Source organism: Anopheles stephensi, chromosome 3 (genome assembly GCF_013141755.1).
Source record: "Anopheles stephensi strain Indian chromosome 3, UCI_ANSTEP_V1.0, whole genome shotgun sequence".
NCBI lineage: Eukaryota > Metazoa > Arthropoda > Insecta > Diptera > Culicidae > Anopheles > Anopheles stephensi.
The window spans coordinates 800308-825727 of NC_050203.1; the positions used below are offsets into that span (position 1 = coordinate 800308).

At 46.9% G+C, this 25420-nt stretch overlaps 4 protein-coding genes across 15 annotated transcripts; 2 read left to right on the forward strand and 2 right to left on the reverse strand.

Moving 5' to 3' along the window:
- The first annotated feature begins 321 nt into the window (after positions 1 to 321).
- LOC118512057 (arfGAP with SH3 domain, ANK repeat and PH domain-containing protein) lies at positions 322 to 7835 on the forward strand. 12 transcript variants are annotated; one of them, XM_036055918.1, is made up of 16 exons: positions 322 to 438; positions 1606 to 1882; positions 2250 to 2322; positions 2388 to 2533; positions 2614 to 2868; positions 2946 to 3031; positions 3100 to 3539; positions 3617 to 4052; positions 4130 to 4310; positions 4368 to 4667; positions 4747 to 5266; positions 5367 to 5819; positions 5886 to 6002; positions 6082 to 6155; positions 6248 to 6490; positions 6566 to 7835. In XM_036055918.1, exons 2-16 carry the CDS (start codon positions 1757 to 1759, stop codon positions 6764 to 6766), a joined length of 3651 nt encoding a protein of 1216 aa, XP_035911811.1. In that variant the 5' UTR covers positions 322 to 438; positions 1606 to 1756; the 3' UTR covers positions 6767 to 7835. The 12 variants fall into 12 exon arrangements, with proteins under 12 accessions (XP_035911811.1, XP_035911806.1, XP_035911807.1 ...); XM_036055913.1 differs by having other exon boundaries at positions 337 to 438; positions 1163 to 1882; XM_036055914.1 differs by having other exon boundaries at positions 345 to 840.
- Positions 6804 to 13636, forward strand: LOC118512094 (ras-related GTP-binding protein C). Its single transcript, XM_036056058.1, has 3 exons — positions 6804 to 10892; positions 10968 to 11785; positions 11873 to 13636. Exons 1-3 carry the CDS (start codon positions 10890 to 10892, stop codon positions 12192 to 12194), a joined length of 1143 nt encoding a protein of 380 aa, XP_035911951.1. The 5' UTR covers positions 6804 to 10889; the 3' UTR covers positions 12195 to 13636.
- LOC118512106 (60S ribosomal protein L7-like) lies at positions 9453 to 10447 on the reverse strand. Its single transcript, XM_036056078.1, has one exon. The coding sequence runs from the start codon at positions 10345 to 10347 to the stop codon at positions 9577 to 9579; it is 771 nt and encodes a 256-aa protein (XP_035911971.1). The 5' UTR covers positions 10348 to 10447; the 3' UTR covers positions 9453 to 9576.
- Positions 12580 to 24903, reverse strand: LOC118512087 (proton-coupled amino acid transporter-like protein pathetic). The gene is given in 8 exon segments (XM_036056050.1): positions 12580 to 14490; positions 14492 to 14675; positions 14753 to 14994; positions 14996 to 15566; positions 15646 to 15738; positions 19375 to 19445; positions 19536 to 19633; positions 24641 to 24903. Coding segments are annotated over 7 exon segments (1395 nt in total). The 5' UTR covers positions 19545 to 19633; positions 24641 to 24903; the 3' UTR covers positions 12580 to 14265.
- Positions 24904 to 25420: the final 517 nt, after the last annotated feature.

Consider the following 25420-nt stretch of genomic DNA (forward strand, 5'->3'; position numbering starts at 1 on the left):
CTGAGCCAATTGCTTTTTTATGTTGTATATTCACCACATACGGTTTGTTATTCACCACACTGTTATCATCGGCTCCGTGAATCCATAAGCACCTTGGGCATAGGTGTGTTGACGTTTCTGTCAGTGGCTGTCATTTTCGGATGGCTTGCAACCGTGCTGCCAGATGGATAAAATCTTTCCAGACAATTAGATAAAATATTTTTACGGTTGTACATTTCTCTGTATTCCCAAAGAGACAAGCAGAAATGATCAATGCCAAACAAATCAAAATTCCTATTCGAAGGCTAGGCACTGCTCGCTTTCCAGTAAATGCAGCAAAGTGGTAAATGTATCAGATGTCACGGGCAAACTTGCTTTTGCGCAACACTGCCAAGGAACAGAAGGACGCAAGCACAGCGGATAAAAGAAACAGAATTGCAAAACGAGCAGAGCTTTTCGGTACGACGAATAAACAAGCAAGTGGTAAAAACAAATCCTGGTAACCAAATCGCAATTCGGATTCAGGTTTTGTGGTGCTAACAGTCGCGCCCGCCAAGATGGCATTGTAGTGTATCGCGGTTCGTTAATTTAATGCTGCTAGAGTGGCTTCTCGGATGATTCAAGCGCACTGCTGGGGCAACTAAGAGTGTGAGCTGCTTGCTGCTGGTGGTGCCTGGTTCAACTATATATCATATGCTGAAGATGGTTCTGTGTGTACATCGTCGTAGGGCGTGTTACGTGAAAGCGTTTTTTTTGTATTCCATTTGGTGCAACAGATTAGCCAGGATGTACGTGAAAGGGTGTTAGCAAGTGTTTGAGCCATCGGTAGTGACGGGAAAGTTATTTGATTGTACCTCAAATGTATGCGTCATACATATGCGCTTTGCAATGGGCACAATTTATGCATCCGTTTGTTTTACGCTCTCCGCGTTAATTAACTCCTTGTATTGTTCTATCTTCCTCCTTGGAACAGTGAATTATTAACAAATCAGAAACCAATTTCCCTCAAACCGCAGACCAAAAAGTGTACAGCAAAGGATGTCATGAAATTTTAATCCAATTAATCCTATGCTTTGTTTCCTCTTCTGACTGCCCAACTTGACGCTCTCTCACTTCGAATCGATGCCGCGCAGTGATAACAGTTTGGCCAAGTTATATCCTAAATCCTAAGCCTTTTTTGCAGCGCAAAGTGGTAAGAAAAAGGAATTCCTCATAAACCCTCTTATTAAAAAAAGCAAAAATTTAGGTGCATTCCGCATCCTTCGCGAGTCGTGAAGAAACACCAGCAAGGTGTCAATTTAGGCGTTCATATAAATAAATCTGAAAAGTGGAAAGGGTATTTTTAGAAATTATGGAACTCAACATCACGGGCATTCGGCGCGGCAGGATGATGTGCCACTGCACACACACAACCTCACATCAACGTAAACATTAAATTCGATTAAATGAATTGAATTGAACAACCGCCCCAAACGGATAGCAAAGTTATCAATAGAAGCAACAAAAGGAGAGTGCAACAAAAAAACACGGGAAGAAGCTCGTTTGTGTTATCAAAGATGCTCTTAGCTAATGCTGTGCGGAAAGCATTAATTATGAAGATGGGTGAAATGTTTGGCTTTATTCTAGTGAAAGTGTGAAGAGCTATGTGCGCGAAACGATCGAACAATCGCGATTCTACCACTGTTAATAAAGCCGTGTTTGCTAATTGATGTTTTGGGTGTGCTTGGTGGCAAATTGACAAATTTACATACGCTCCATAACTACGACCATCGCCATCATGCCGGAGCTCATTGGTGTCGGGGAATTCCTCGAGGAAACTCGGGAGGACTACAATTCCCCGACAACGTCCACGTTCGTGTCTCGTATGGCACAGTGCCGGCAAACCATCGCCGCACTTGAAGAGGTACGTATAGTTTGTTAAGCCAACCCAGCGTATCTTAACTTGCTTGAATGTTTCCGATCAGCCGTATTAAATATGATTATCTTCGCTTCCCAAATTGGCGAGTTTTAATCGCGAGTGGGTAGGTGGGGGTTGGGTGGTATGGAATAAATAATTAACCGTCCTCCAAATTCAAACCACCATCGCTTTGCTTGCTGCGTGTGCACGTATGCACATGCCATTTAAGGCGGTAGCACTGCTGGCACGCGCGCCTTATAAATATCGTTGCTGTATTATCTTCATACCGGATGAAATTGATTATTAGTTCTACAGTTGTATGTGAATGTATCTAACACAGGCGTTCCTTTTGTTATTCCCACCTCCGAAACAGACATTGGATTTCGATCGCGAAGGATTAACAAAACTGAAGAAAGCTGTCAAAGCCATTCACAATTCGGGAAACAGTAAGTTTTGCTTCGCCGAGAGAAGGACGGTAAAGACATTACTAATCACAAATACCATATTCCAGCCCATGTGGATAATGAGATGTGCTTGGTACGGGCGCTGGAACGACTCGGATCGGTGGCGCTGTCCAAGGAGGAACCGGACATCGGTGCCGCGTTCCTGAAGTTTTCCGTTGTTACCAAAGAGCTAAGTGCGCTAATGAAAACATTGGTGGGTAGTGCAGTCAGTGGACAGCCAGACGGTAGACGGTGGAGTGTAAAATGCGCTTCCATTCTTTTCCCCTTCGGCAGATGCAAAACATCAACAACATTGTGATGTTTCCCGTGGACTCGCTGCTCAAGTCGGAGCTGCGCGGGATGAAAGGCGAAATGAAACGACCCTTTGACAAGGCGGCCAAAGATTATGATTCCAAACTAATGAAAATCGAGAAGGAAAAGAAGGCGCTCGCCAAGGAGGTGGGCATGATGCGGACGGAGGTGACGCCAGCGGAAATAGCGGAAGAAATCGAGAAGGAGCGCCGTGTGTTTCAGCTGCAGATGTGCGAGGTAAGGTTTAGAGAACATTGAGCCGCTGTACAGTACTCGTTTCGATAGGCTAACTTGTTATCGTCTCCCTATTGCAGTATCTTATAAAGTTTAATGAAATTAAAACCAAAAAAGGAATCGAATTGCTTCAACACTTGGTTGAATATTATCATGCTCAAAACAAGTAAGTCATCCATCTGGAGCCTACTCTACCTAGTTAGAGGTTTAATGCTTCCTTCATTTCCCTTGTAGCTACTTTAAGGATGGGCTCAAAACGATTGCCCACTTCGGTACCTACATCGAGGAACTCAGTATTAAGCTACAAACCATCCGTCACAAGCAGGACGAAGAGCGGCGGAAACTGCTCGAACTGCGCACCCTGCTACGATCCACCCCCGACTTTGACCGGGTCGAGAATGTTCCCCCGGGGGATAAAGGTGGAGCGGTCGGCTATTCGCTGCACCAGCTGCAGGGCGATAAGAACCACGGCATCACGCGCAGTGGCCACCTGTTGAAGAAAAGCGAAGGCAAAGTGCGCCGTGTGTGGCAGAAGCGGCGGTGCCGGGTAACGGCGGACGGATTCTTGGACATATGCCATGCGGACGAAACCAAAGCACCGACACGCGTCAATCTGCTGACCTGCCAGATAAAACCGCTCGCAGACGATAGGAAGGGGTTCGATTTAATAAGTTGTAAGTATGGCCGGCATGTGTGTGCTTAGGTGGATGGCCCCAACAACGGTTCCCATAACACTGCTGTTCGTTTGCAGATAATCGGTCCTATCACTTCCAAGCGGAGGATGAAGCGGACCAGAAGGCCTGGATGTCGGTGCTGATCAACTGCAAGGAAAAGGCGTTGGCGAAAGCGTTCCAGCACGCCAATCCACAGATGAGTCCGAGTTTGATAGAGTTGCAGAAGACGGTCATTAAACACATACAGAACTTGCCGGGCAATGATCAGTGCTGTGACTGTGGTTCCCGAAACGATGTCACGTGGATAAGCCTGAACTTTGGCATCTTGGTGTGCATTCAGTGCTCGGGCGTGCATCGGGATCTGGGCGTGCACCATTCGCGCATACAAAGCTTAACGCTCGACAATCTGACGACGGCACAGCTGCTCGTGGCTCGCGCCATGGGTAATAATGCACTGAACGAGGTGATGGAGGCCACTCTTGCGCAGGGAAAGCTTACTCCGGAAAGCTCTATGTACGTATCCTCGTTTTGGGGGTAAGTTTTAAAGTTCTGTGGGTGTTTTATTGACAGTTTTCGCCGGTTTTTCGCAGGGAGGAGCGATATGATTTCATTCGGGCAAAGTACGTAGCCAAGCGGTACGTGATGCGAACGTGTGCGGACGATCGCGATCTTAGGAACGACCTCGAGCAAGCCATCATCAACGCTGACCTTGGCCAGCTGTTGCAAGTTTGGGCGGAAGGCGCCGATCTTACTTGTGTTTTACCATCGTCGGTAAGAATCAGTAGGACTGGGGCAAAAACAGCGTTCGATAATTAGTATGCTTTGCAGGACTTTGGTGAAACCGCACTCCATTTGGCGGTATTGCGAGAAATGGGTTCGACGCTGCACATCGTAGACTTTCTGATACAAAACATGACGGCGCAGGGCTTGAACAAGCAAACCAATCCACCCGGCCCGATGGATGTGAGTGGCAAAAACACGGCACTGCATCTATGCGCACTGCACGATCGTCGCGAATGCATGAAGCTGCTACTTCGTTCTGGCTGTGATTGCGATATTCGCAATTCTCAGAACAAACTAGCGCTGGATATTGCCAAAGAGATGGGAAACGAAGCTTGCAAAGAATTGGTAAGGAAGACAGTCGAGGAAAAGAGGATCGTCCTCGTCAGCAAACTATTTTATCGCTTTTTGCCCGCTTTCCGTGCAGATCGAGCATGCCATGAAGCGTGAGAAGAGTGCGTTTGACCACATTAATACCGACTGGAACATACACGACGACGGGTCGACCGACTTCTCCGACGACGATACGGCGCTGATGGACGAACGGAAGTCGCGCTCCCGACCGCCAAGCTTCGTTGGCGGCGATTCACCGGTCGCGTTACGATCCCGATCGTCCACCTGCGACTCCATTCAGAGCGGTTCCAGTCCGAGCTCGAGCTGCAACCCGAATGCGGTGCGCGATCAGCGCCAGATACCACCAATCCCGTCATCCGGTACGAGTCCGAAACAGTTCAATACGTCCGCATCATTCTCCTCGCATTATGCTAGCGTCAGTGGCGTGAGCGGTGGGTCCGTGTCGAACGTGGCACCCACCCCGTCCGGTTCTAGTCCCATATCTAGCAGCTCCAGCGGCGGCATTGCCAGGCAGGGTGCTGCTGCCTCGTCGCAACTAACCTCCTCAAGCGTACCGGGGTTTAATGTGTCGGCCAGTAAAAAGCCATCCTCCGGTTTGTAATCCTTCATCGTCTAACCATTCCATCCACTAGCAAGCTAGGACGAATCTTGGCCTTGTGCGATGTTCTTACGAGCGTTCCTTTCTGTTTGCAGTAAATTTGGGCTCACTCAAGAAACGCACTGCACCGGCCCCTCCCCCAACCACGTACGGAACATTGCCACACGCGCCACGGCATTCGCAGAACTTGGAGAACGAGCTGTTCGGCGTATCGTCGCAGCACGGGCTACACGGGCTGCACCATCATCACCCGGATATGTACAGCACGCTGCCACATCTGCGAGGGTCCGATCCGGCATCGAACAGTAGCGCCTCGTCGTCGGTACCGGCCGCGCTGCTGTCGAGTGAAATGCGCGGCGGTTCGACGAAATCCATGCAGGCACAGCTACAGTTTGATAACAAAGTGTTCGACCGTTACGAGCCGTACGCTGCTTCAGCGGCCGTGTCCACCAGTGTGGGTGGCGGCAGCCGTGATCCAAACTTCCTGAGCACCTTCACCGGCGGCCACAAGCGCTCGCCCAGTGGAGAATCCCTAGGACGAAACCTGGGTGCGTAACTTGTACATGGAAATCAGTCCAACATGTTTCATTTTATGCCCCCATTTGTCTCTGCAGCTGGTGCTAAGCTAGTTCTGCCGCCTGCTGGAGAAATTCCTCAGCTGAAACCTGTGTCCAACCGTCCCAAGCAACCGATCCCCTCGCAAGTGGCGGGAACAATCATTGGCAATGCAGGTAAGGACTCGTCATAAGTTCGTGCAAAGGTAGCAACAAACACGTACGGATACGCTGGTGGCTTTACTTTGCATTTCAGAAAAATCAGCTTCCAACGGACAATCCAACGAAAGCCTGTCCTCCATAGATGATGCCATCGTTATGCGACGAAAGGTAAGCAGCAGCCTTTCAGATCATGTACCGTTTTGTGTGGATGAAAAGGACTAGCTCTAACGTTTGCTCTACATTACTTGCCCCCAAAAAAGGCGAAAGGTCCAACGGTAGGAGGAGCGGCGTACGATACGAGCCTGGATGGCATAATGAAGGGAACAGTATATGCAGACTATGATACCTCTGGTGTACGAGTAAACACGCTAGACAACTCGGTGGCGTCATCGTCCGGGGGTAATGTCGATTCCGCCAACAGTAGCTACAGTCGGAACGACAAAAGCGGAAGTACCGCCGGGTCAGCGGGGCTAGATTCCTTTAACTTATCCAGCAGAAGCTTTGTAAGTACCTTCCGCACGCCAGCAAGCAATGCAACCAGTTGGTTAGATTTTACATTACATTACATCGATTCCCAGACCGGAGCATTACGACGGTGCCGAGCACTCTACGACTGTAACGCGGACAATGACGATGAGCTGGAGTTCAAAGAGGGTGAAATACTGCTCGTGCTAAACGAACGAACCGATGACGAAAACTGGATGGAAGGCCAAATCGAAGGCGACAGCACGCGGCGGGGCATGTTTCCGGTCAGCTTTGTACAAATGATGGATGATTAAAGGGCATTTCCATTAGCGAGAGAGAGAGAGAGAGAAAGAGAGCGAGAGAGAATGAGAGCGAGTGCGAATTGGTTTAATGCTGTAACACACACGCATTACGGTTCCTAGTCCCCCCCCAAAAGGAAGCAAAAATCCATCACCCTTCTACCGCCCAGACCCAAAATGCTTGGTCACGAAAGCATTCGCCTAGGTGCTCGAGGGGTTGGTGAAGTTTGCCGATAAAAAACAGAGAGAAGAGATCATCATCTTCCTTTCTTGCATTTGTTGTTACATACACATTCGTTCGTTTCCATTCATTGGTTTACATGTAACTATAAAAACGATATTTATGCGACGAGATTTCATCAGGACGTGGTAAAGGCATCCACTCAGTTTCCGCTTTCGTTCATAGGGGTTTTTCTATATATTTATTTCAACACTGACAACAACAAAAAAGCATACACACACGTACGCATACTGCATAGTCATTCGTGTAACATAGGAGTTGTTTTTTAAACGGACAATATTCACAATTCTTGGCAAAAAGAAATGTCATTTTCGGCTGTAACGGTTGTTTTTTTTTTGTTTTATTTTACTCAGTAATAATTTTAATTATTCGCTGGTGAAAGGAAGCGATATTTTTTGGAGAAGACTATATCGACAAGAGCTTCTATCAAACAAGCGCGGAGTTAGGGCAAGTTGTTGAGATACGATCAACGCAACCAGCAGAAAGCGATCATTAATGTTAAAGTGAAGGCGTAATGCGAATTCCAGTAAATATTAGTAGGAAGGAATGACAACAACCGTGAACACAAATAGTGAAATCTATGTATAAGGTTTGCCAAGTAATTTAAATAACGAACCCCGAACCCATTTAAATATATTGTTAAACGTTGAACTTCATAACAAAAACAGACAGACAGACAAAGCATCGCGTCGGTATGAAGTGAAGATAAGTACGTAGACTATATATATGTGTGTGTTTGTTACACAACTTCAATCAAATGGAAATTACACGTGCCAGTATGTATAGAGCAAAACTTTGCAAAACAAATACAAATCTACTCAGCCGTTCGATGGGACTACAAGAGCTATAGCTGTAGCTAGTGAAGTGATTGTCTTTTATTTCGCGACCCTAAAGTACGTTACCTCGAGCAAGGAAGCAGTAAAGTAGCAGTTCTGTACCGTGCTTACAATATTGAGACGCGCCAAGAGCAATTTTGTGTTTTTGAAGTCCGCACCAGCAGCGTAAATTCGATGGTTGTTAGCGGAGTGTGCGGATAGTTGTTGTTGGAATGAATATCAGATTGCCGAGAACTTGTTTGTGGGTGTGTGTGTGTGTGTGTTTGAGTGAATGTTTTACCAAGCCAAAGGTGGAGCTGTAATGTAAGTAGCAGCTGTAAAACAAAAATGACGGTAGCTGGCTTCGAAACTAACCGGTAGTACAACATCAGACACTGTGTTCCCCGTGCTCGTGCTGGGTAGTTCAAGATGTTTTAAAGCAACTAGCGACTAGCAACGGCGATTCGTGATTCAACGTACTACTATTACCACTAATAATAACATTAATCGTACTATACTACTAAAACTACTAAACGCATGAAAGGAAATAAATTATAATCGTACAAAGCATTAACAGCATCACACAGACAGCTTACTAGTTACCGATATATCATTCATAGTAGCATTTATTGATTAGAATGTTAACCTTATTATAGTATATCTTCTAACGCGATTATACTAAGTGAAGTAAATGTACAGATTTCATTGTTAGATCAGAAAGAGAAGAATGGAATTGGAATGCGATTCATTTTCGTCCGAAATTTTGCGAAGCGCGTCCGACGGACGAAGACATAGTTTTCATTTCTATTTTGTGACCTTTATTTTTATCAAAGGAAGTGCATGATCGTTGCACGAACCGCTCAGATCGTAGTAGCTGAAGTAGTAGTGTTCCCTAGCAACAGTGGCCATGGCTCTGCCAACTAGATTTCGGAGGCGAAGAAATCTAAAATCATACACGGGTGTATTAGGGAATCTGTTTATCTCTTTTATCTCTAAAAAAGTGTACCCTAATGATAACAAAAGCACAGCTGATGAAAGCTCAAAGAAGTATATCGGTAGGTAGCTCCTGATCGTCAGGAATGTGTTCTTGGATCAGATCGTCGACAACGGCCCCATTCTCAGCGGGATTCATCGGCGCTGGACCGTTGCTGTTTGCTGGACTTCCGAAATGAATCGTTTCTTCCCTGTAAAAGTCAAGATTTTGTAAGATTTGAACAATCGAAGGTACGCCTTCCCGCCCATTTCTTACCCATTTTGAGGAGCAGCTAGAACAAGTGAAAGGAGTGTCGATAGAATACCAACGACTGCCACAAACTTTCGGTTGAACATGTTGACGATTGCTCACTCAGTGTTCAACGATTCCGCGCGAATATTGTGCTGCGTTTAGTTTCTCGTCCGCTGCTTATATATTGCAAATGTCTCATAAAAAATCATTCCAAAAGAACAATGTAAAAGCGGAAAAAATAGTAACCTCAAACTTGGTGGCAAATTGGATGATTGTACACTTGGGCACAGTGGATTGTTTGTTCGGATACGGTGACTACACAGGCGTTATTGAATTCAACAACCAATTCTATCAGATTTAGAGCACTAGTTCGGTTGGCTGGGAAGAATATTCATGCAAAAATAAAAACTCGTGATACAATCTAGTTTGTGTATGTCCATCAGAGTGCGCACTGCCATTCCTCTCTTTATATGTTTCGTTTTGAATTTCTTCGCATTATGTTACAGTCTTCTTAACATTAGATACTCGCTATTCATCTAAGCCGTTACACAATCCTTTGGAAGAGTGTATTAATTTCTTCCCCTCGGAAGCCGGCCTCGCCACCGATCGAACGCAGTTTACCCTTTGTCGAGCTCTTCTTCCATCCACCGACCGGATCCTTCAGTAGGAACGTGCGCAGCCTTTCGCGGATGGCATCAAAGTGTGGTCCAACTTTCATGATTTCGTGCAGCAGATCTTCCACGCACAGCATGCCCAGGGAACCGAACAAATCTTCCACCTGTTTGTTGGACGTCAGCGGTACGGGTTTCTTCGATTCTTCGCCCGTTTGCAGGCAGCGCAGCCGGACGTACTTGTACAGCAGCGCCTGGACGACGGTTATGTTTGGATAGCCCCAGATGACGAACGGTTCCACCACCTTCAGCTGTGCGATTAGCTCGTGCGTCAGGCGATGCAGTGTGGCGGACCGTTGCACCGGCAGGCCGAGTCGAACCAGCGTCTTCAGCACCTCCTTGTTGGCGATGACCTTACTGCCACGGTGACGGTACACCAGCACCAGCTGATTTTCCTTGTACATCACCTCCTTCTTCGGCAGCACGCCTTTCTTCAGGAAGTTGCGCTTGATGCGCTTTGCATCGCGTTCCGAGATCCGAGAGTGGGCCACGAACGTGTTTACCTTACGGAACGAGGTACGCTTCTTCTTGGCCGGTGGGTTAGCTTCCGCACGTTTGGCCAACTGCTTCAGGCGTCCCTTGCGGTGAGTCAATACGCTGACCTCTTCCGAGGGGAGTTTATTCGGGATGGCGTACTGTTCCATGATTTCTGTGCGAATTTCAGACGAAAACAATTGGGCGGCTTGGTTTCCACGTGGTTTCACTCGCCTCGCGCACCACCAATAACAAAAGATCAGTCAAACAAATGTTCCGACACCTTGGGAGCCAAATCTTCCGACAGTGACAGGTCGGCGAGTTTTCAACTCCACGTCGTAAACGCTCTTCCGACAGCAAGAACAAATTTGACATCGCAATACAAACCAAAACACAAAGTGATAAGCAGTGCGAAAAGATCAAATTTCACACGCTATTCCGGTCGAAAAAGAGAGTTTTGCTTGCGAATCTTCATGTTAGTCACCATTTAACACGTCCCCCATGGTCTACTGGCCAGCCTATCGAAAGATCCAAGTACGAGTTAGTTGGTTCGTCGATGCCATAAAACATCAGCAGGAGAAGGAAAGGGCACAAAGGGGAGCTTGCTTCAGGGACGATCGTGCGGATTCGCGACGTAATTGGGTTTTAAGTTTGTTTGGTTTGATTTACGAAAGCAGTCACGAGTGAATCGTAACTTGATTACACCCAAAACATGGTAAGTCATTGTCGCGCGTAGTCCTGCAGAGCGGTCGTGATTAATTGGGGAGTTATTGCTCGGTATTCTTTGCAGAGTTACCAGGATGAGGAAGAACAGGTGGGATCGTTTCCGAAGGATTTTGGGTACGGAGACTTTGAGCACGAAAGTGACGGGAATCGGACGTCAGACGATAAGCCTCGCATTCTGTTGATGGGGCTACGGCGTTCCGGCAAGAGCTCCATCCAGAAGGTGGTCTTTCACAAGATGTCCCCGAACGAAACACTCTTTCTAGAGTCGACGAACAAAATCGTAAAGGACGACATCAACAACAACAGCTTCGTGCAGTTTCAGATCTGGGACTTTCCGGGGCAGATCGATTTTTTCGATCCGACGTTCGATTCGGACATGATATTTGGGGGCTGTGGGGCACTAGTGTTCGTGATAGATGCTCAGGACGATTACGTCGAGGCACTAACGAAGCTAAACCAGACCGTCACCAAGGCACACAAGGTCAATCCGCGCATCAAGTTCGAGGTGTTTATCCACAAGGTGGACGGTGTGAGCGACGACTTTAAGATGGAATCCCAGCGGGACATACACTCGCGGGCGACGGACGATCTGATCGATGCGGGGCTGGAAGGCGTTCATCTAAACTTTCACCTGACGTCCATCTACGATCACTCGATATTTGAGGCGTTTTCGAAGGTGGTCCAGAAGTTGATACCTCAGCTAGCGGCACTCGAGAATCTGCTCAACCTGTTCATTCACAACTCCGGCATCGAAAAGGCGTTCCTGTTTGATGTGGTGTCGAAGATCTACATCGCTACCGATGCGACACCGGTGGACATGCAAAGCTACGAGCTGTGCTGCGACATGATCGATGTGGTTATTGATCTTTCCTGCATCTATGGGTGGGTACCATACCATACAACGGCATATGGAGCACCTGGCAGATGGCGTGTAGATTAACCGTCTCCCTTTTCTATCCCGTTTCACAGCTCCCGGGACAATCCGGACGTGCCCGCGTTCGACAACCAGAGCTCGAGCATTATCAAAATGAACAACAGCACGGTACTGTACCTCCGGGAGGTGAACAAATTCCTAGCCTTGGTGTGCATTATTCGGGAGGAAAGCTTCTCCCGGCAGGGTGTGATCGATTACAACTTTCTCTGCTTCCGCGAAGCCATTACGCAAGTGTTTGAGCTTCGCTTTAAGCACCAAAAGCTCGAAGCCATCGAACAAGACTCGGACAATTTGGAGGACCTAAGAGATTTCGAACGGGGCGATGTTATATCGTCCATGAAACGGTTCCAGGACTAGCTCCACCACCAATGACACCTTTGTTTTCGGCACGGAGCAACCTGTCTACAATCAACTTCGTGCGTAAAGTGGGTTAAAAATCTTTCAGGGAAATGTGCAAAGTAACCGTCGGAAGGGATGTGGATTTCCGTCAGCAGATTTTGTTTTGAAATGTTGGGTTTTACAGTTATCCTTTTGTTGTGAAAATGTTTATGTATGATATGCGCGAGTAAAGGAAAATCTATTCTATACAGTATAATGAACCGATTAAGCGATGTGTACAGTTACCTTTTTGCTGTTCTTCAGGTGTCCCAGAATCCGTAGTTCCGCCGTAGTTCCAGTATGCAATCATTTTCCCACAGAATTTTCTCGTGTCTTTAACCCACAGAACAAAGGCACACACGCATTCTTTTATTTGTGTATTTCTTTGTTATATTAAATTTTCTCCTTAATTGTTTCTTTTCTCTTCGCACTCTTACAATCAATCGTAAATCTTAACGTGCCAGTGCGTAGCGCCCTAGCACCGAAATCATCATACTTATTATTCCAATAATAGTCACTTAGTCTAATGCGGGCCAATGAGAGAAAACATGATTACATGGTAATAGGACAATAATTAAAGGAATGGGAGCAAACAAACCAACAACGAACGATTAAATGAATGAATGAAGTACACTATATCAGGGAACGGGCACAACGCATAATGCTCTATGACACTAGCCGTTGCCGATTTTGAGCGTCTTTACGGTAGGAGTCCTTAATGGTGAGAGCTCAGTGGAAAGTGTTTAATACGTATCACCGATCCCTAGAGACCTGGCGTAGCGTGGTTTCATTTGCCGAATAATGATTGTCCCAGAAGTCCCTTATACGGGTGGTTGTTGTTGTGGCTGGATGGCTCTATCTTTTCCACTCAAACGGTATGTGTTCAATTCGATGGTTCTGCGTGCACATCAGCAGACGCAGCAGGAAAAGCGTTTCTTTTATAAAAAGAACCGTTCACTCGTCCACGTTTGCAGAGGGGATATGGTCGTAAGTGAAACCTCGAGTCGAGCACGAGATCAACGTTTGATAAGGCAAATCAGAGGCGGCCTGTACAGTACAGTGTGTGGTAGGACTGGGCTGGGAACTCTGAACTAAACTCAGCAAAAAAGCCACAAAAAAGCATGTTGATAAAAGCAACACATGGCAGCGAAACATTCGTTACAATTGAGACAGTCAAACGCCAGCTCGTCCTCCCTCTCCACTAACCATTCGTTTTGCTGCCGTACACTCACACACACACAACAATAATGATGGCTTTTGGTTTGTTCTTGGTTTGTTATGTTTTGGCGAGATTTGTTTGTAACTTTTTGAAATGCTCACTCATCATATCCCTGAGACCGGGCGTTTCGATGCTTGAAAAGTTCAACAACGACGTGTCCAAAAATGCGCTGTTTTGTTAACTTCCATTTTCTACCGACAAATAAGGTGGAAAAAACACGTACCGTACCACCAGACGCGGAATCGCTAGCACCAGCCAACAGCACCGGCCTGCCCGAAAAAGTGGTGCAGATAAAGCAACAGTGTTGCTGCTCGTTGCGTTACGATGCGCGTCTGTTTTTTCTGTCGCTGCTCTGTTGTTACTACTTCTACGCAATATCAGTATATGCTGTTGCTCTACTATTTGAGGCACTTGTGTATGTGTGGTATTAATGATGATGATGGTCCAGCCTAACAAACATCTTCGCTGCGCTTCCGGGTGTGGTTAGGCTCCACAACGTGCTTGCTTCTAACGACACAACTAGGGGGCACGCGCTATTGCTCTTCACTCTTCTGGATCACACGGACGTCTGGATGAAGAAGACGTCCCACATCCAAAGTTACGATTGCGCTTGGCGCAGCATATGCACAAAAACGGCCGTGCAATAGTAAATCAACACAAAAACTCTAAATAGCAAAACGTAGATAGAAAATGAACAGCTGCAGAAAAGCAAACGAAAGGCAGTTTGTTTCTCAGTCAGCCGATCCTCCTAGATGTAATTGCTTCATGTGTTTTGAGCCTATTGCCATCTCCTGCAACTCCTACGACGTGTAAGCCTTCGGTGCTGCAGACCTAGGCGTACAGCGCAAGGATGTCCTGGATGGAGCTCTTAGAACCAAACACGAGCGCAATGATGCCGAACACGAAGACGATCACGTTCTTCCACACGATCCAGTTGCCGGGTCCGAACCCTTCCTCCCAGTACGTAACCATCTCGATGACGATTGGGATCAGCAGGCCGAGGATCGAGAAGCAGAATGCACCGATGAGACCGATGAACGGACCAATGGTCGGTACCGGCGACAGCTAGCAGAACGGCGGCAGTCACGAGGATGGTGCGCATAACGTACTCCACCAGTCTCGGTCGCTTGGTGAACCGATCCTTAATGGCAACCCAGCCAATGTCGAGGCACACATAGAACTGAAGTCCAAACGTACAGTACACAGCTAGCGCGATCAGGATCTTTACCGCTTGAGCGGGTCTGGAAGAAACAACCGCAGTTCGTTAGTCATCACCATTCCTGCGTGAACAGCAGACAGAGTACGACGGGGAACTTACATTTCATCTACCGGCAGATTGAGTGTAATGCTGCCTGCCGCCTCATCACCATACTTCACGTAACCTAGGAAACCGAGCAGGATGTAGATCAGCGTCACACCGGCCATGCCCTGGTTCAGCACACCACAGATGCCGATAAAGTTTTGGGGCGTTTTCATCTGATTTTCCAACGGCATCACCACACCGATAGCCTCCATCGCAAAGATCACAATGGCGAAGAATGCGGGCCATTGCATCACAGGCAGAAAAGAGCGGACGCGATTCGACCGGCGGCATATCGGTGACCAGATAGTAGAACGTAATGCCCAACCCAACGCCCATAAACACGTTCGCGACCATCGAGACCGGTGCGAGGTACTTCAGGTTCGGCACCCAGGACAGAAGGATGAGCGGCACGAGCAGCAGAGCAATCATCACACGCAGATTCAGCGGACTGCCGTAGTAGTGCTCGATCACTTGCTGGAAGTTGGTCGCAATGATGACGGTATAGACGGCACAGGTACCGAAGTACGTTATGAAAAGCCCGTATCGGATGCAGTACGACGTTGGCATGCCAAACCGACGGCCCCACTCCGGTCCATTCTCGAACGCCACCTCGGCAATCTCCGAGAAGCTCATTGCTGTCCGATGCGTGCGACGGTAGAGCGTGTGGCCGCACTTGACCAGCACGTACGCGCAGTGCGTGCAGATGAAAGCGGTGAAGACGGTAGCTAGGATACCTCCAACCAGACCAGCGTAGCTGAAAGCGACCGGCATCGCCAGGATGCCCGTACCGAGCGAAGCCTTCAGCAGATGCGTTAACGTTTCGCCATCACTGTATGAGCGGAGCAGAGTGGAAAGTCAGAAAAGCCAACAACAAAAAGGCCACGCAATGGAAGATCTCGATCACTCACGTTGTAGGATGTTCTAATTTCCGTTCTTTAAACGGATCAAACTGTATTGTGCCATTGGCCTCGACATCAGATTTGGCAGGTGTAAACTTGTACCTATCGAAGAAGAAGAGAGAACAATCCGTTGTTCATAGGGTGTTCATTTTTAACTGATGTCTCTCGTCTGAGGTGTCGCTTCTACTTTTGCTCCTAAGGTACAGTCTGAAGATCGTCTACTATGTGATATGTATGTACTACGTCAGCGGAGTCTGCCCATGTCAAACCCTTCCTGACACAAATTGCTGCATTGTTGCATCAGCCAAAGCAGCTTCTCACTGTGGATACAGTTGAAGCGGCGGCTCATTTTCCCACCACTATCGCTCCCTCAACTCCACGATTTCCCAACGCAACATTCACCTGATATCCATGTCCATTTTCTCCCCATTGTTATTATTGTTATTGTTGTTGGACGACGCCATGTTGAAGGTCTTGCTTCAGAACCTGGGCGCGTGGGGGCAGAATTTGGGGCTGCTTTCGCTGGGTCTTGCTTTCTTCCTATCTAACGCACGAAATGTTTTCAAAAGCCTTGGGCACGTGTGTCATACATAAAAATACTAAACACGTGTGACCTTTCTCACAAACAAATGGACACTTTTCAACCAAACACCAAACACACACATACGAACACCCACAAAGTTCTCTAACACGGCCCGAAAACGGCCAGAGGTCTTTCGCAGTTAGTGAGACACCTCTTCAAAGTCCTCCTGCTCGGTGGACGACCGTTAGCGTACTGACCGCAGCAAAGGGTTTTGGTCCTGGTCGTTGGCTCTCGATCGTCCAGCAGTCGTTTCGGTTGCTTCAGCGAAAATTAAACCATTCCCACCAATCCATGCGTTTCGCCCTCCTGCAGCAAGTGCCGGACCTCAGGGGGTTTTGTTGGGCATGTTCGAGCCTCCATGAGCTGGTGGTGTACATGCAAGATAACATTTTTCTACCCTCTGCTCTGCTTGCTGCTTCTTTGTGTGGACTTTTCACTGCAGACAACAGCAGCATAGGAAGCAGAACGACAGGAGGATAATTTTTGGGCGGCGGCTCCATCTCTCACAGGAGCAAACGAATCTCGCCCGAACTACAGCGAATGACAGAGACATGCACATGCGCAAGTGATGTTTTTCGACCATTTCTGTCCGTTAACAACCGTCGGTGGTATACGCACTGGTTTACCTCTTCGGAGCTGTTATTAACTGCCGAGCACCACCTTTCCCCTCCGTGCCCTTTTCAGATGCATTTTTCCACGCTGCTGTTGAAAATTTCATCCCACCGAACGCAGCGTGGACTGAAATGCGTACAATGCCAAGCCCTCCCTTCTCTGGAAATTGCGGCAAAATATGATGGACCCCACAGACATGTAGTTGGGGGACGTTGTCCACGTCGAACAAAAAAGGCAAACAAAACACAACGTAAAGCGACATTGCATCGATTGCTGCATACCTCCGTCCCACCGTACTAGCCTGCCTCACATTATTGGTAGGTTGCATTTTCCCTGGCCCCATTCGATACTCTCTTGCTTGCTTTCGCCAAGAAAACGCCTCAGCCCTCGAGCGAATTGAAGGGCTCCAGAGACGGGGACAGGGACATAAGCGAGAAAGCGGGTGGTTTACTTTTCTTTCTGCGTATGCTAAACAGCCAGTTGTGTATAGCCTACGATGCATTTTTTATGAGATTGTTTCGCAAGGTTCTCGGTGTACCGATGCATCGCAACCACGATCACGTGAAACCCGAATTGGGCGTGGGCCAAATACGAACGCTTAAAATTAGACATAATCAACACAGGATTAGGAATCAATGGAAGAACCAACTTTTGAATGGTTGCTTGACGTCATGGCACTCGGTGAAGAGGGTTCGTGTTCTATGCCTCATTAAAATCCATCGTTTAAATTGCTCTAAAACATTAAGCTACGAAATAGGACGATTAATGGGACGTTTGATAATACAAGGTTGTTTTGGGGGATCAAATTGAAGTTACTAAACCCTTCGTAACCCGTCTTTTAGCATCAATACGCCTGCCAACGTCTGAGTGACATTTTGCCCAGCTCTCGGTGTTTCTTTGCAATTTTCATCCCGTTTTCTCACCTCATCTCTACTGCTTCCCTCTTTCTAAATGATTTCAGGTCGGGAATTAATTTATTCCACCAAAATACCACACCGCCTTCGGTCCAAGTACCTCCACAGATTGCGTTCCACCAATAACCGTGCAGAAGATGATGAGTTATTCCTTCTGCACACCACATCCTCTTCTCATTTCCTCTCCCTCATATTCTCTCTCTCTTCTTCTATGCCTCCCTCGCTACCCTGCGCGATCGATATCCGGTTCGAAATATCGATTTGTTCATTATCAAATTTTTCCTTCCCTCACACGCAATGGCACGAAAATTGTACAAAAGAAAATGCTGCAACGAAGCAGCTAAAAAACGTTCCGAAGGTGAAGAAGCAAGACAGAACAGCAGAGTCTCGCTCAAAAGGGAAGCCGAAATCGCCGGGGACATTGGAGGTGTGTCGAGAGACGAGTTTTTCTTGTGCAGGACGGAGAAGATTGCCAATTGGCGAAACGCGATGTGAAAACCGAATCGGGAACGCAAAGAAGTACACCGAGGGTACCTTGGTCAACCGCAAAAAGGATCCGCGGGTCAGCAGCGCATGTACTTGGTGTGACTTTGCTGAGGAGATTTATTTTTTGCAATTCCTTTCCACATCACTGCATCACAGACGTAAACTTTAAACCAGATTTCGAAACAGTATTTCGTGAACGTAGAAAAAAAGGGGTTCGTTGTAGACACTAAATGCCCTCCAGAGGGTTTTTTTTGGAGGATTATGAAGAATCAGTCGTAAGCTTCCCGCAGTGCATTGTAACATGCAGATTTGTCTGTTCTGTTTCTGCTCGAGTAAGAAGCATGTGAGGGTGCATGGAAAAGTATATAAAGATTGCATACCAGCAGCAAAGCAAAACACCGATCAGGATCCTGCAATCAATTATCATTAGACCATGTATGGTGCTCAGCACACGACACCGACCGACCACTGGTGTTTAAATGAACCATCATTCGTTGGACGTGCGTCGGCTTGCCAGGCTCGAAACGAACCGATTTTACAACCATTTATAAATCTAGTTGCACAACTCGTCCTTTTCATCCCCACAAAGAGAGTCGATTGCCGGTAGTTCGTCCAAAAATACCCATCTCCATCTTTGATAAAAGAGCACGACATAAATTTTGTTGATTTATACTGCCCCGCAGAGAAAGTGGGGTTTTTGGACGAAATATAATTCCTTCCTCACATTACGGTAGGGGTCTGTGAGTATGTCATACAAAATTCGTTTAAAATATTATCGTTGCATGATTTTAAAATATTAAAAGAAGCTTTGTCCATTCTTCTTCGGACATAATTTCGCGATTGCATCCACAACCAGACACACACCATGCAAAAGGACACCTGTTGCGATGGTCGTGTGTAGTGAAACTGTTGGAACAGTTTCGAAACCTGACAACAATATTTAAAACATTCTTCCTTAACCGTCGTACGAAGCAACAGGTCGTGCTCTGAGTGTCTAGTGTCCATGTCTTTGGACCAACAGCTGCCTGTATTCCCTACTTCAAGTGCCCAAGATATCACTCATCAGAACGTGTTTGTGTAGGTCCTCACGGTTGCAAAACCCCCAACGTTAGTCAAGTAAAATGGTTGCTCAGTCGTACTTACACAGTGGCTCCGTTCTTTGCATCCTGAGGCAGGAATGTTTCCATTTCCTGCGGAGGTGGTCCCGTGTATTCCTGCGTCGAGAAGCAGCAAAACAGAGGGAGATTAGGTTAGTGCTCTAAGCTTGGAGTAAGCGGCGAATATCTCAACGAGCGGCCACTTACGTTCACCATTTTGCTGTCGTTGTTTCCGCTGTGGTTAGTTGTATATCCCAGATTATTCTACAGCTCTTGTGCGAACCTTGTGAAGTGTCGGATTAATGCTGCAAATAGAGAAAAGAAAGAAACATTAGTATAACTGCTTGCAAGGCTCTGTAGGAAAGTTTAAGCACCAGCAACAGTCTATTGTGCCCTTCATGCTTTAATGCAACCCAAAGCCACAGTCTCTTTTAGACGTTTAGTTCCCTCCGCAGCTCAATTGATGGAAAATAAAGGTCCACATTCGTCGTATGACCCCTTTTTAGCTGTCGAGTTTTAATCGATCGTCTCTAATAGCCGAAGACTAGAAACCAGCAGGGATCAGAGATTGTCGTCCATCCGGCGGGCACATCCATAGACACACAGTTGTAGGGTGTAATTGGAAAGTAAGCAATAATTGGATGTCTCCGACTTTGATAGGATGTCGAATGTACCACCACACCATCATCAATTGGACAAAATTATGCCTTCCGCCGGCAACAGCTGAAGTTGCCGGGTTAGAATGATTACTGATCAATTTAAGTACGATCGCGCAAGCATAAGAATATAAGAATTTCAGTGCAAAGAAGATAGGATAGAATGTCTAATTCCCCGCCTTGGAGGCTCGTCTTCTGCCTGAAATGACCTTGTCCCCCAAATTACGCGCGCCGCCGTCGCTGGGGACTCTCGAGGCGGGCTCCAATTGTTGTTTAGCGTCGCTGATAGCGTGATGAATATTTATACCGCTTGTCACGAAGCGAAACAATCACGGCCAAATCGATTTAGCTTAACACAGTTTGGAAACCACTATAAAGGGGAGAGTTTAATTTCGATAAAGGGCGGTATTTACTAACCAAAGGAACGTACAACGACCAACTGGAGCTGCACGGATCTATAAGTGCATTGAAACGACCATCAAACCGAACATATCACCTTACTGCTGCGTAGTTGCGTAGATAGATAAGACACATGCATCCGCGAACGAGTCTCTTGTTTGTGGTATTTTCGGTAGACAAGAGACACACCTCCACCATTCATTTATTGGTGCCATCGTTCACAGCTCGAGGTGCAAAACAGATGCAGACGGTCCATATTTCGCCCCCTTTTCTTGACAGCTCAAGAGGACGACGTTAAGGATTATTTTTAAAGAAGCGGCATAAAAATACAAACTTCTCTCTACTCTGGCAACAGTTGTCGCCCTTGGTAGTACAATGACTCGAACACTCGTGATTAGGTTTGGTAACGGTTCAAGTGCGCTTAGGGGGATGGCCGTTGACTGTCACATCCGCACATTCCTACCACACTCCACCCCTCCCCCCCCAACCCCCACCCCCCACACTCCACATCAAACGCAAGTGGTTTGGCGCATATCGAACGTAACACAGATAAGCGTTCGGTGGCGACGTTCGTACCGAAATTCGTCAATCATGTTCGATGGGTTTTTCTTTTTTGCGTCCGGACCTTGAGATGGTTTTCCATACCCAAACCAATGCCCCTTACCCATTGACGTCAGCGTCCTTACCCGTACTCATCACACGCAGGAAGGACACGGAGCCGTTTGGTTGCGGAGACGACGGGTTTCTTGCATTTGTCTCGTTGTCAAAATGGGTCTATTTATAATGTTTCTTAACGAGGGGTATGGGAAGTTGAATGAAAGTGAAACCGAACACAAAGCCGGATGTGGAACGCTTTTAACGTTGGGCGGTAGAATAAATGGTCCGGGACTTCGGCACCAATCGGTACAGTTATCGATCTGGAAGTCTAAATCGTGTGCTAAAGGTTCAATCGACTGTCGTTTGGAGGTCAGCTTTGGTGAGATCGCGTGCTGCTGATAAGCTGCCGTTTGTTTGAACAACAGCAACCCTCACCAGGCGTGCAATCAATAGAGTGGGCCTTCGCCAACCTCGTGGAATGTGACGTACAAAATAAAACACAAATCGTAGTACATACCGCAAACTCCACAAACAACTGATGATTGTGCTTGTGGTAATGTTGAGCAAAATATTTTGCTACTTCCTATCACCAAGGAGAGCACGCACTAGATGTCACTAACGGAACAATCCAATTACTGCTAAGGGTACGATGTTCATTCCGACATTTTTCAAGATTGCCAAGAGTTGTCAATCAGGCCCACCAATCAGTGTACCTGATACCATCCCATCTTATCTTTCACGACTCTGAATATGCAATTCTGCCATCGGAACAAAAATCGGATGACGAGTGGAAAATGTGATACTTTGCCAATCGATATGTGTGTCCTCGGTCAATGTTATCATATTTAAGCAAACGTGAAAAGATTGCACACTGGTTTTAAGTTGCAGTTCTGTTTGCTTCTAATCAACACTATCTCTCTGTCGCCAACGATTCCGGTTTGGGGTGTAACTGGAGTGGAACATATTCGGAAATCACTCTTCAGCTGACTGACTCGGATGCCTACGGAGAACATCGGTGAGCTTATCGGTGCTTCTGCCCAGCAACATGGCAGCTATGGACCATTGCCAGGTTCACAGAGTTCACACATCATGTTTGGTGTAGTTTTGAAAATATAGCTCCACCACCGATACTAGCCTGTCCCTACTTCCGGGTGAGTTTGCTGACAGTGGGCGCGAGTGTGTCGATCACGTTGTGGATCCCGTAACCCTTAATCAACGGATCGTCATCTGTCGGGGAAAAGCGCCACCTGCTATTTATTTACTTTTTTGTTTTATGGACTTTGGAAAGCGGCGGCATACATGCACCGTGCCGCCCCTCATCCGTAAACGATAGGCTCTGTTTGATTATTTTTTAATCTTACATGTTTTGCAAAAAGATTGGCTGTGGGAACCTTGTTGATTGTTTGTTTCCGTGCCATTCCACACATCGACAGGTTGTAAAACTTGCGACACCAGTTAGCCATTTTTTACCCATCATTTAGACATTCTGTTTTGCTGTGAATGTCAAACATTGTACTGTAGGTTTGTTGTTTTACCCATTAACGAAGCAAAAGTGTGCCCGTGGAATGTTCTGCGTCGAGCCATGTGGCTTCATTGAACGGAGTAGCAATATTTACGAGCTTCTCCCACACTAAATTCTATGCAAATTGACAAACGAATGGAGATTGTTGTGCAATTCCTATGGTTTTCTATCATTGGAAGATAAAGTAAAGGCTCAGACAAAATAATATGTCTCTCCTCATCGATCTAACAGCGTTCAGGCCAGCTAGAATGTCTGGGGCTACGCAACTGAATGGCACATTAGGTAGCTCATCCACTGAAAAGCCCTCCGATATGTGTAGCTGTTATATGGTCATTATTATTCCGGTAAGTTCTAAATTGTGGTTATTATTTTGCAATTCAAACCATGCGGCCATTTTTTTTTATCCACGTGGTGTCGGTCGTTCTATTCTGATGCAACACTCTTCCATGTGTCATATTTGGAAAATTCACCGGAACGCTGCAACACGCGCAAGAAACTCGATTCCGCACGCCTCACCGGACCAACGGCCATTTCGAGAGTTGTGGCGCACCTTCCACACAAAAAAAAAACTGTACTGTTTGCACAATTTTCACCCCAGCCAAACGTTGAAACCCAAAACAATCGTTCTGTAACGCCCAAAAGGTGCGTTCTTGCCTAGCGCGGCAAAAATTATCAACCAGTGCCGGGAAAATTTGAAACTTCGAGCACTTCGACACGAAATATGCTGACATGCTGTGGAACTTTCAACCAAGAGCAGGAGGGTTGATGTTGGTTCACTGTGCAGAGAAAAGAGTCGCCAGAACCAGAACCGTTGATTTCTGAGAAAACTGGTTATAACAGGCAAAAAGCCCGCTGGAAGCTTGCTTCCCGCAAACATCTTCCGAATGTTGTTCTACCCTTTTCGCAGAAGAGCTTGTTGGGCAAACACAGATGGCGACCAGATGAGATGGCAACAAGTTTCCAGGCCGTGTGCCGCGACACTGGAAGGATGGGTACGAAAAATGGGCCGAGAATCAGTGGGTCTGCATAAACGCGCCGCCAGACAGTTTTCTGTGCCAAGGCCGACCGGAACATTATAAGGGATGACAAAAGGGAAGCATCAGTCGTAGCAGCCGCACGCGAAACCGGGGGGGTATGTGAAAACTGTCGGACGAATTCTAAACAGTTTGCATTTAACATTCGCACCGTATTTTAATGCTTTAGGGTTTTCTTTTCGATCGTACCGACAATTAACACATAACTGAGAAGATTTCTTTTCCCCCATCTTGTTCGTCCCATTCAATCCAATTGGACGAGAGGGTCGTTCGCATCATTCGCAGACCAAATATGTTGTTATTTAGAAAATGGATCACCACGATCCTTCTTATCAGCTGACCGCAGTAATAATCGTAGTACGGGCAACGCCTTCGGAATTCGGGCTAGTTTGTCGCTTGATAACGACGACCCACCAAAAACCACCTTTTTGCAGACAATCGAAAAGATAAAAAGCTGTCCCCAACAAAACACTGTCTACCGATGCAAACGGCGTAGTAAGGCCTATACTGTATCCGGCAATGTTACGGAAGCCTTCTAGGGGTAGTTTTCCGGTGCTGTTTCATTTGCCAGTTACCAAATCCACTGCCTCCAGCTTTGTCTTGCCTTTAGAAGCATTAGGGCAACGTGGTGTAACCTGATGCGTCAGAATAATTGAGTACATATTGCCCTTGCGGAAGGGACAGTAATGAGACGGAGCACTGTGCACCGTGCTAACAAAACTGCACCACTGGATTTAGGAGAGAGAGAGAGTGTGAGCGAGGTAGAAGCAGAAGGTACAGACGGCGGGAAAGTGTTGAAGAATATTAGATTTCAAAGCCACGTGCTTGGTTTCTAATGCGTCGTCGAGGTGCACTAAACGAGCGCTCCCAGCACAGGTCCTCTGGTATGTCAACGTTAACCAGCCACCCTCTTCCACCAGATCGATAAAAATTCTATCAAAGGTCTCCAATTACCGCTAGCAAACTCACTTCACCGCACATAGACACACTGTACTTTCACTACAAATTGTCTCACCAATTCCTCAATTTCTTCTACTTATCAACCTTGAACACAACCCCGCACACTACGCCAGGAAAAACTAAAACCCAAAAAAACTTAGTTACCAGTGCTCTCTGCTTGAAGGCTTTAGCGATCGGAAGTGCAACTACTAGGATGTAAAGGTGAAATTCAGGTGCTGCTGCTTCTCACTCGGCTGTGCTGGTGCTGTGCTGTGACCCACTTCTAGCAACCGCCTCGAACGGCAGCTGTCAAACGATAACTGAAAGCTTAGCCGATTCCGATGCCGTGCTAGACCGCGAAGAGACTGCCGCACGTTTCAAACACTGTTACTACTACTTATTACTACTACCACCCCAAATCGTTTACGCGGGTTGTTTTCTCACCCCCTATCGCTCGAATATTTGCCGACGCCCCAACACATTCAAACCCTCTTCTCTATGTTATAAAGTCGAGCGCGCGCTCTCTCTCTCTCTCCCTATCTCACTGATCGATTCTACCGGCACCAAACACAAAACGACCCTTTTCGGAATAGTTCACCCGGTGTACTAGAGTACTCGAGACTAGCGAATAGTTTTTGGCGCACTCGAAGGGGTGCTTGCTGCTTACCGCGTGGTGTGGTGTCTACTAGATGCTGACCAAATGATGCAATACGATTAGTGTGGACTAATTTCAGACCGCGTCTATTGCTAAGTACAATTTTGGCAGACAGATTCGGTGTTATGCTGTAATACTTTACGATTAACCCGGACCGGTCTGCCGTGGTACATATTTATAAGTCGCGACACGAAAGAATGCTCTCGCGTAAACCGTTATCTTGGGCAAACGCCACCAAGACCAGCACACTAAGCTAAGGTCGTCTCTTTCAAAAGTCCTACACCTTATCG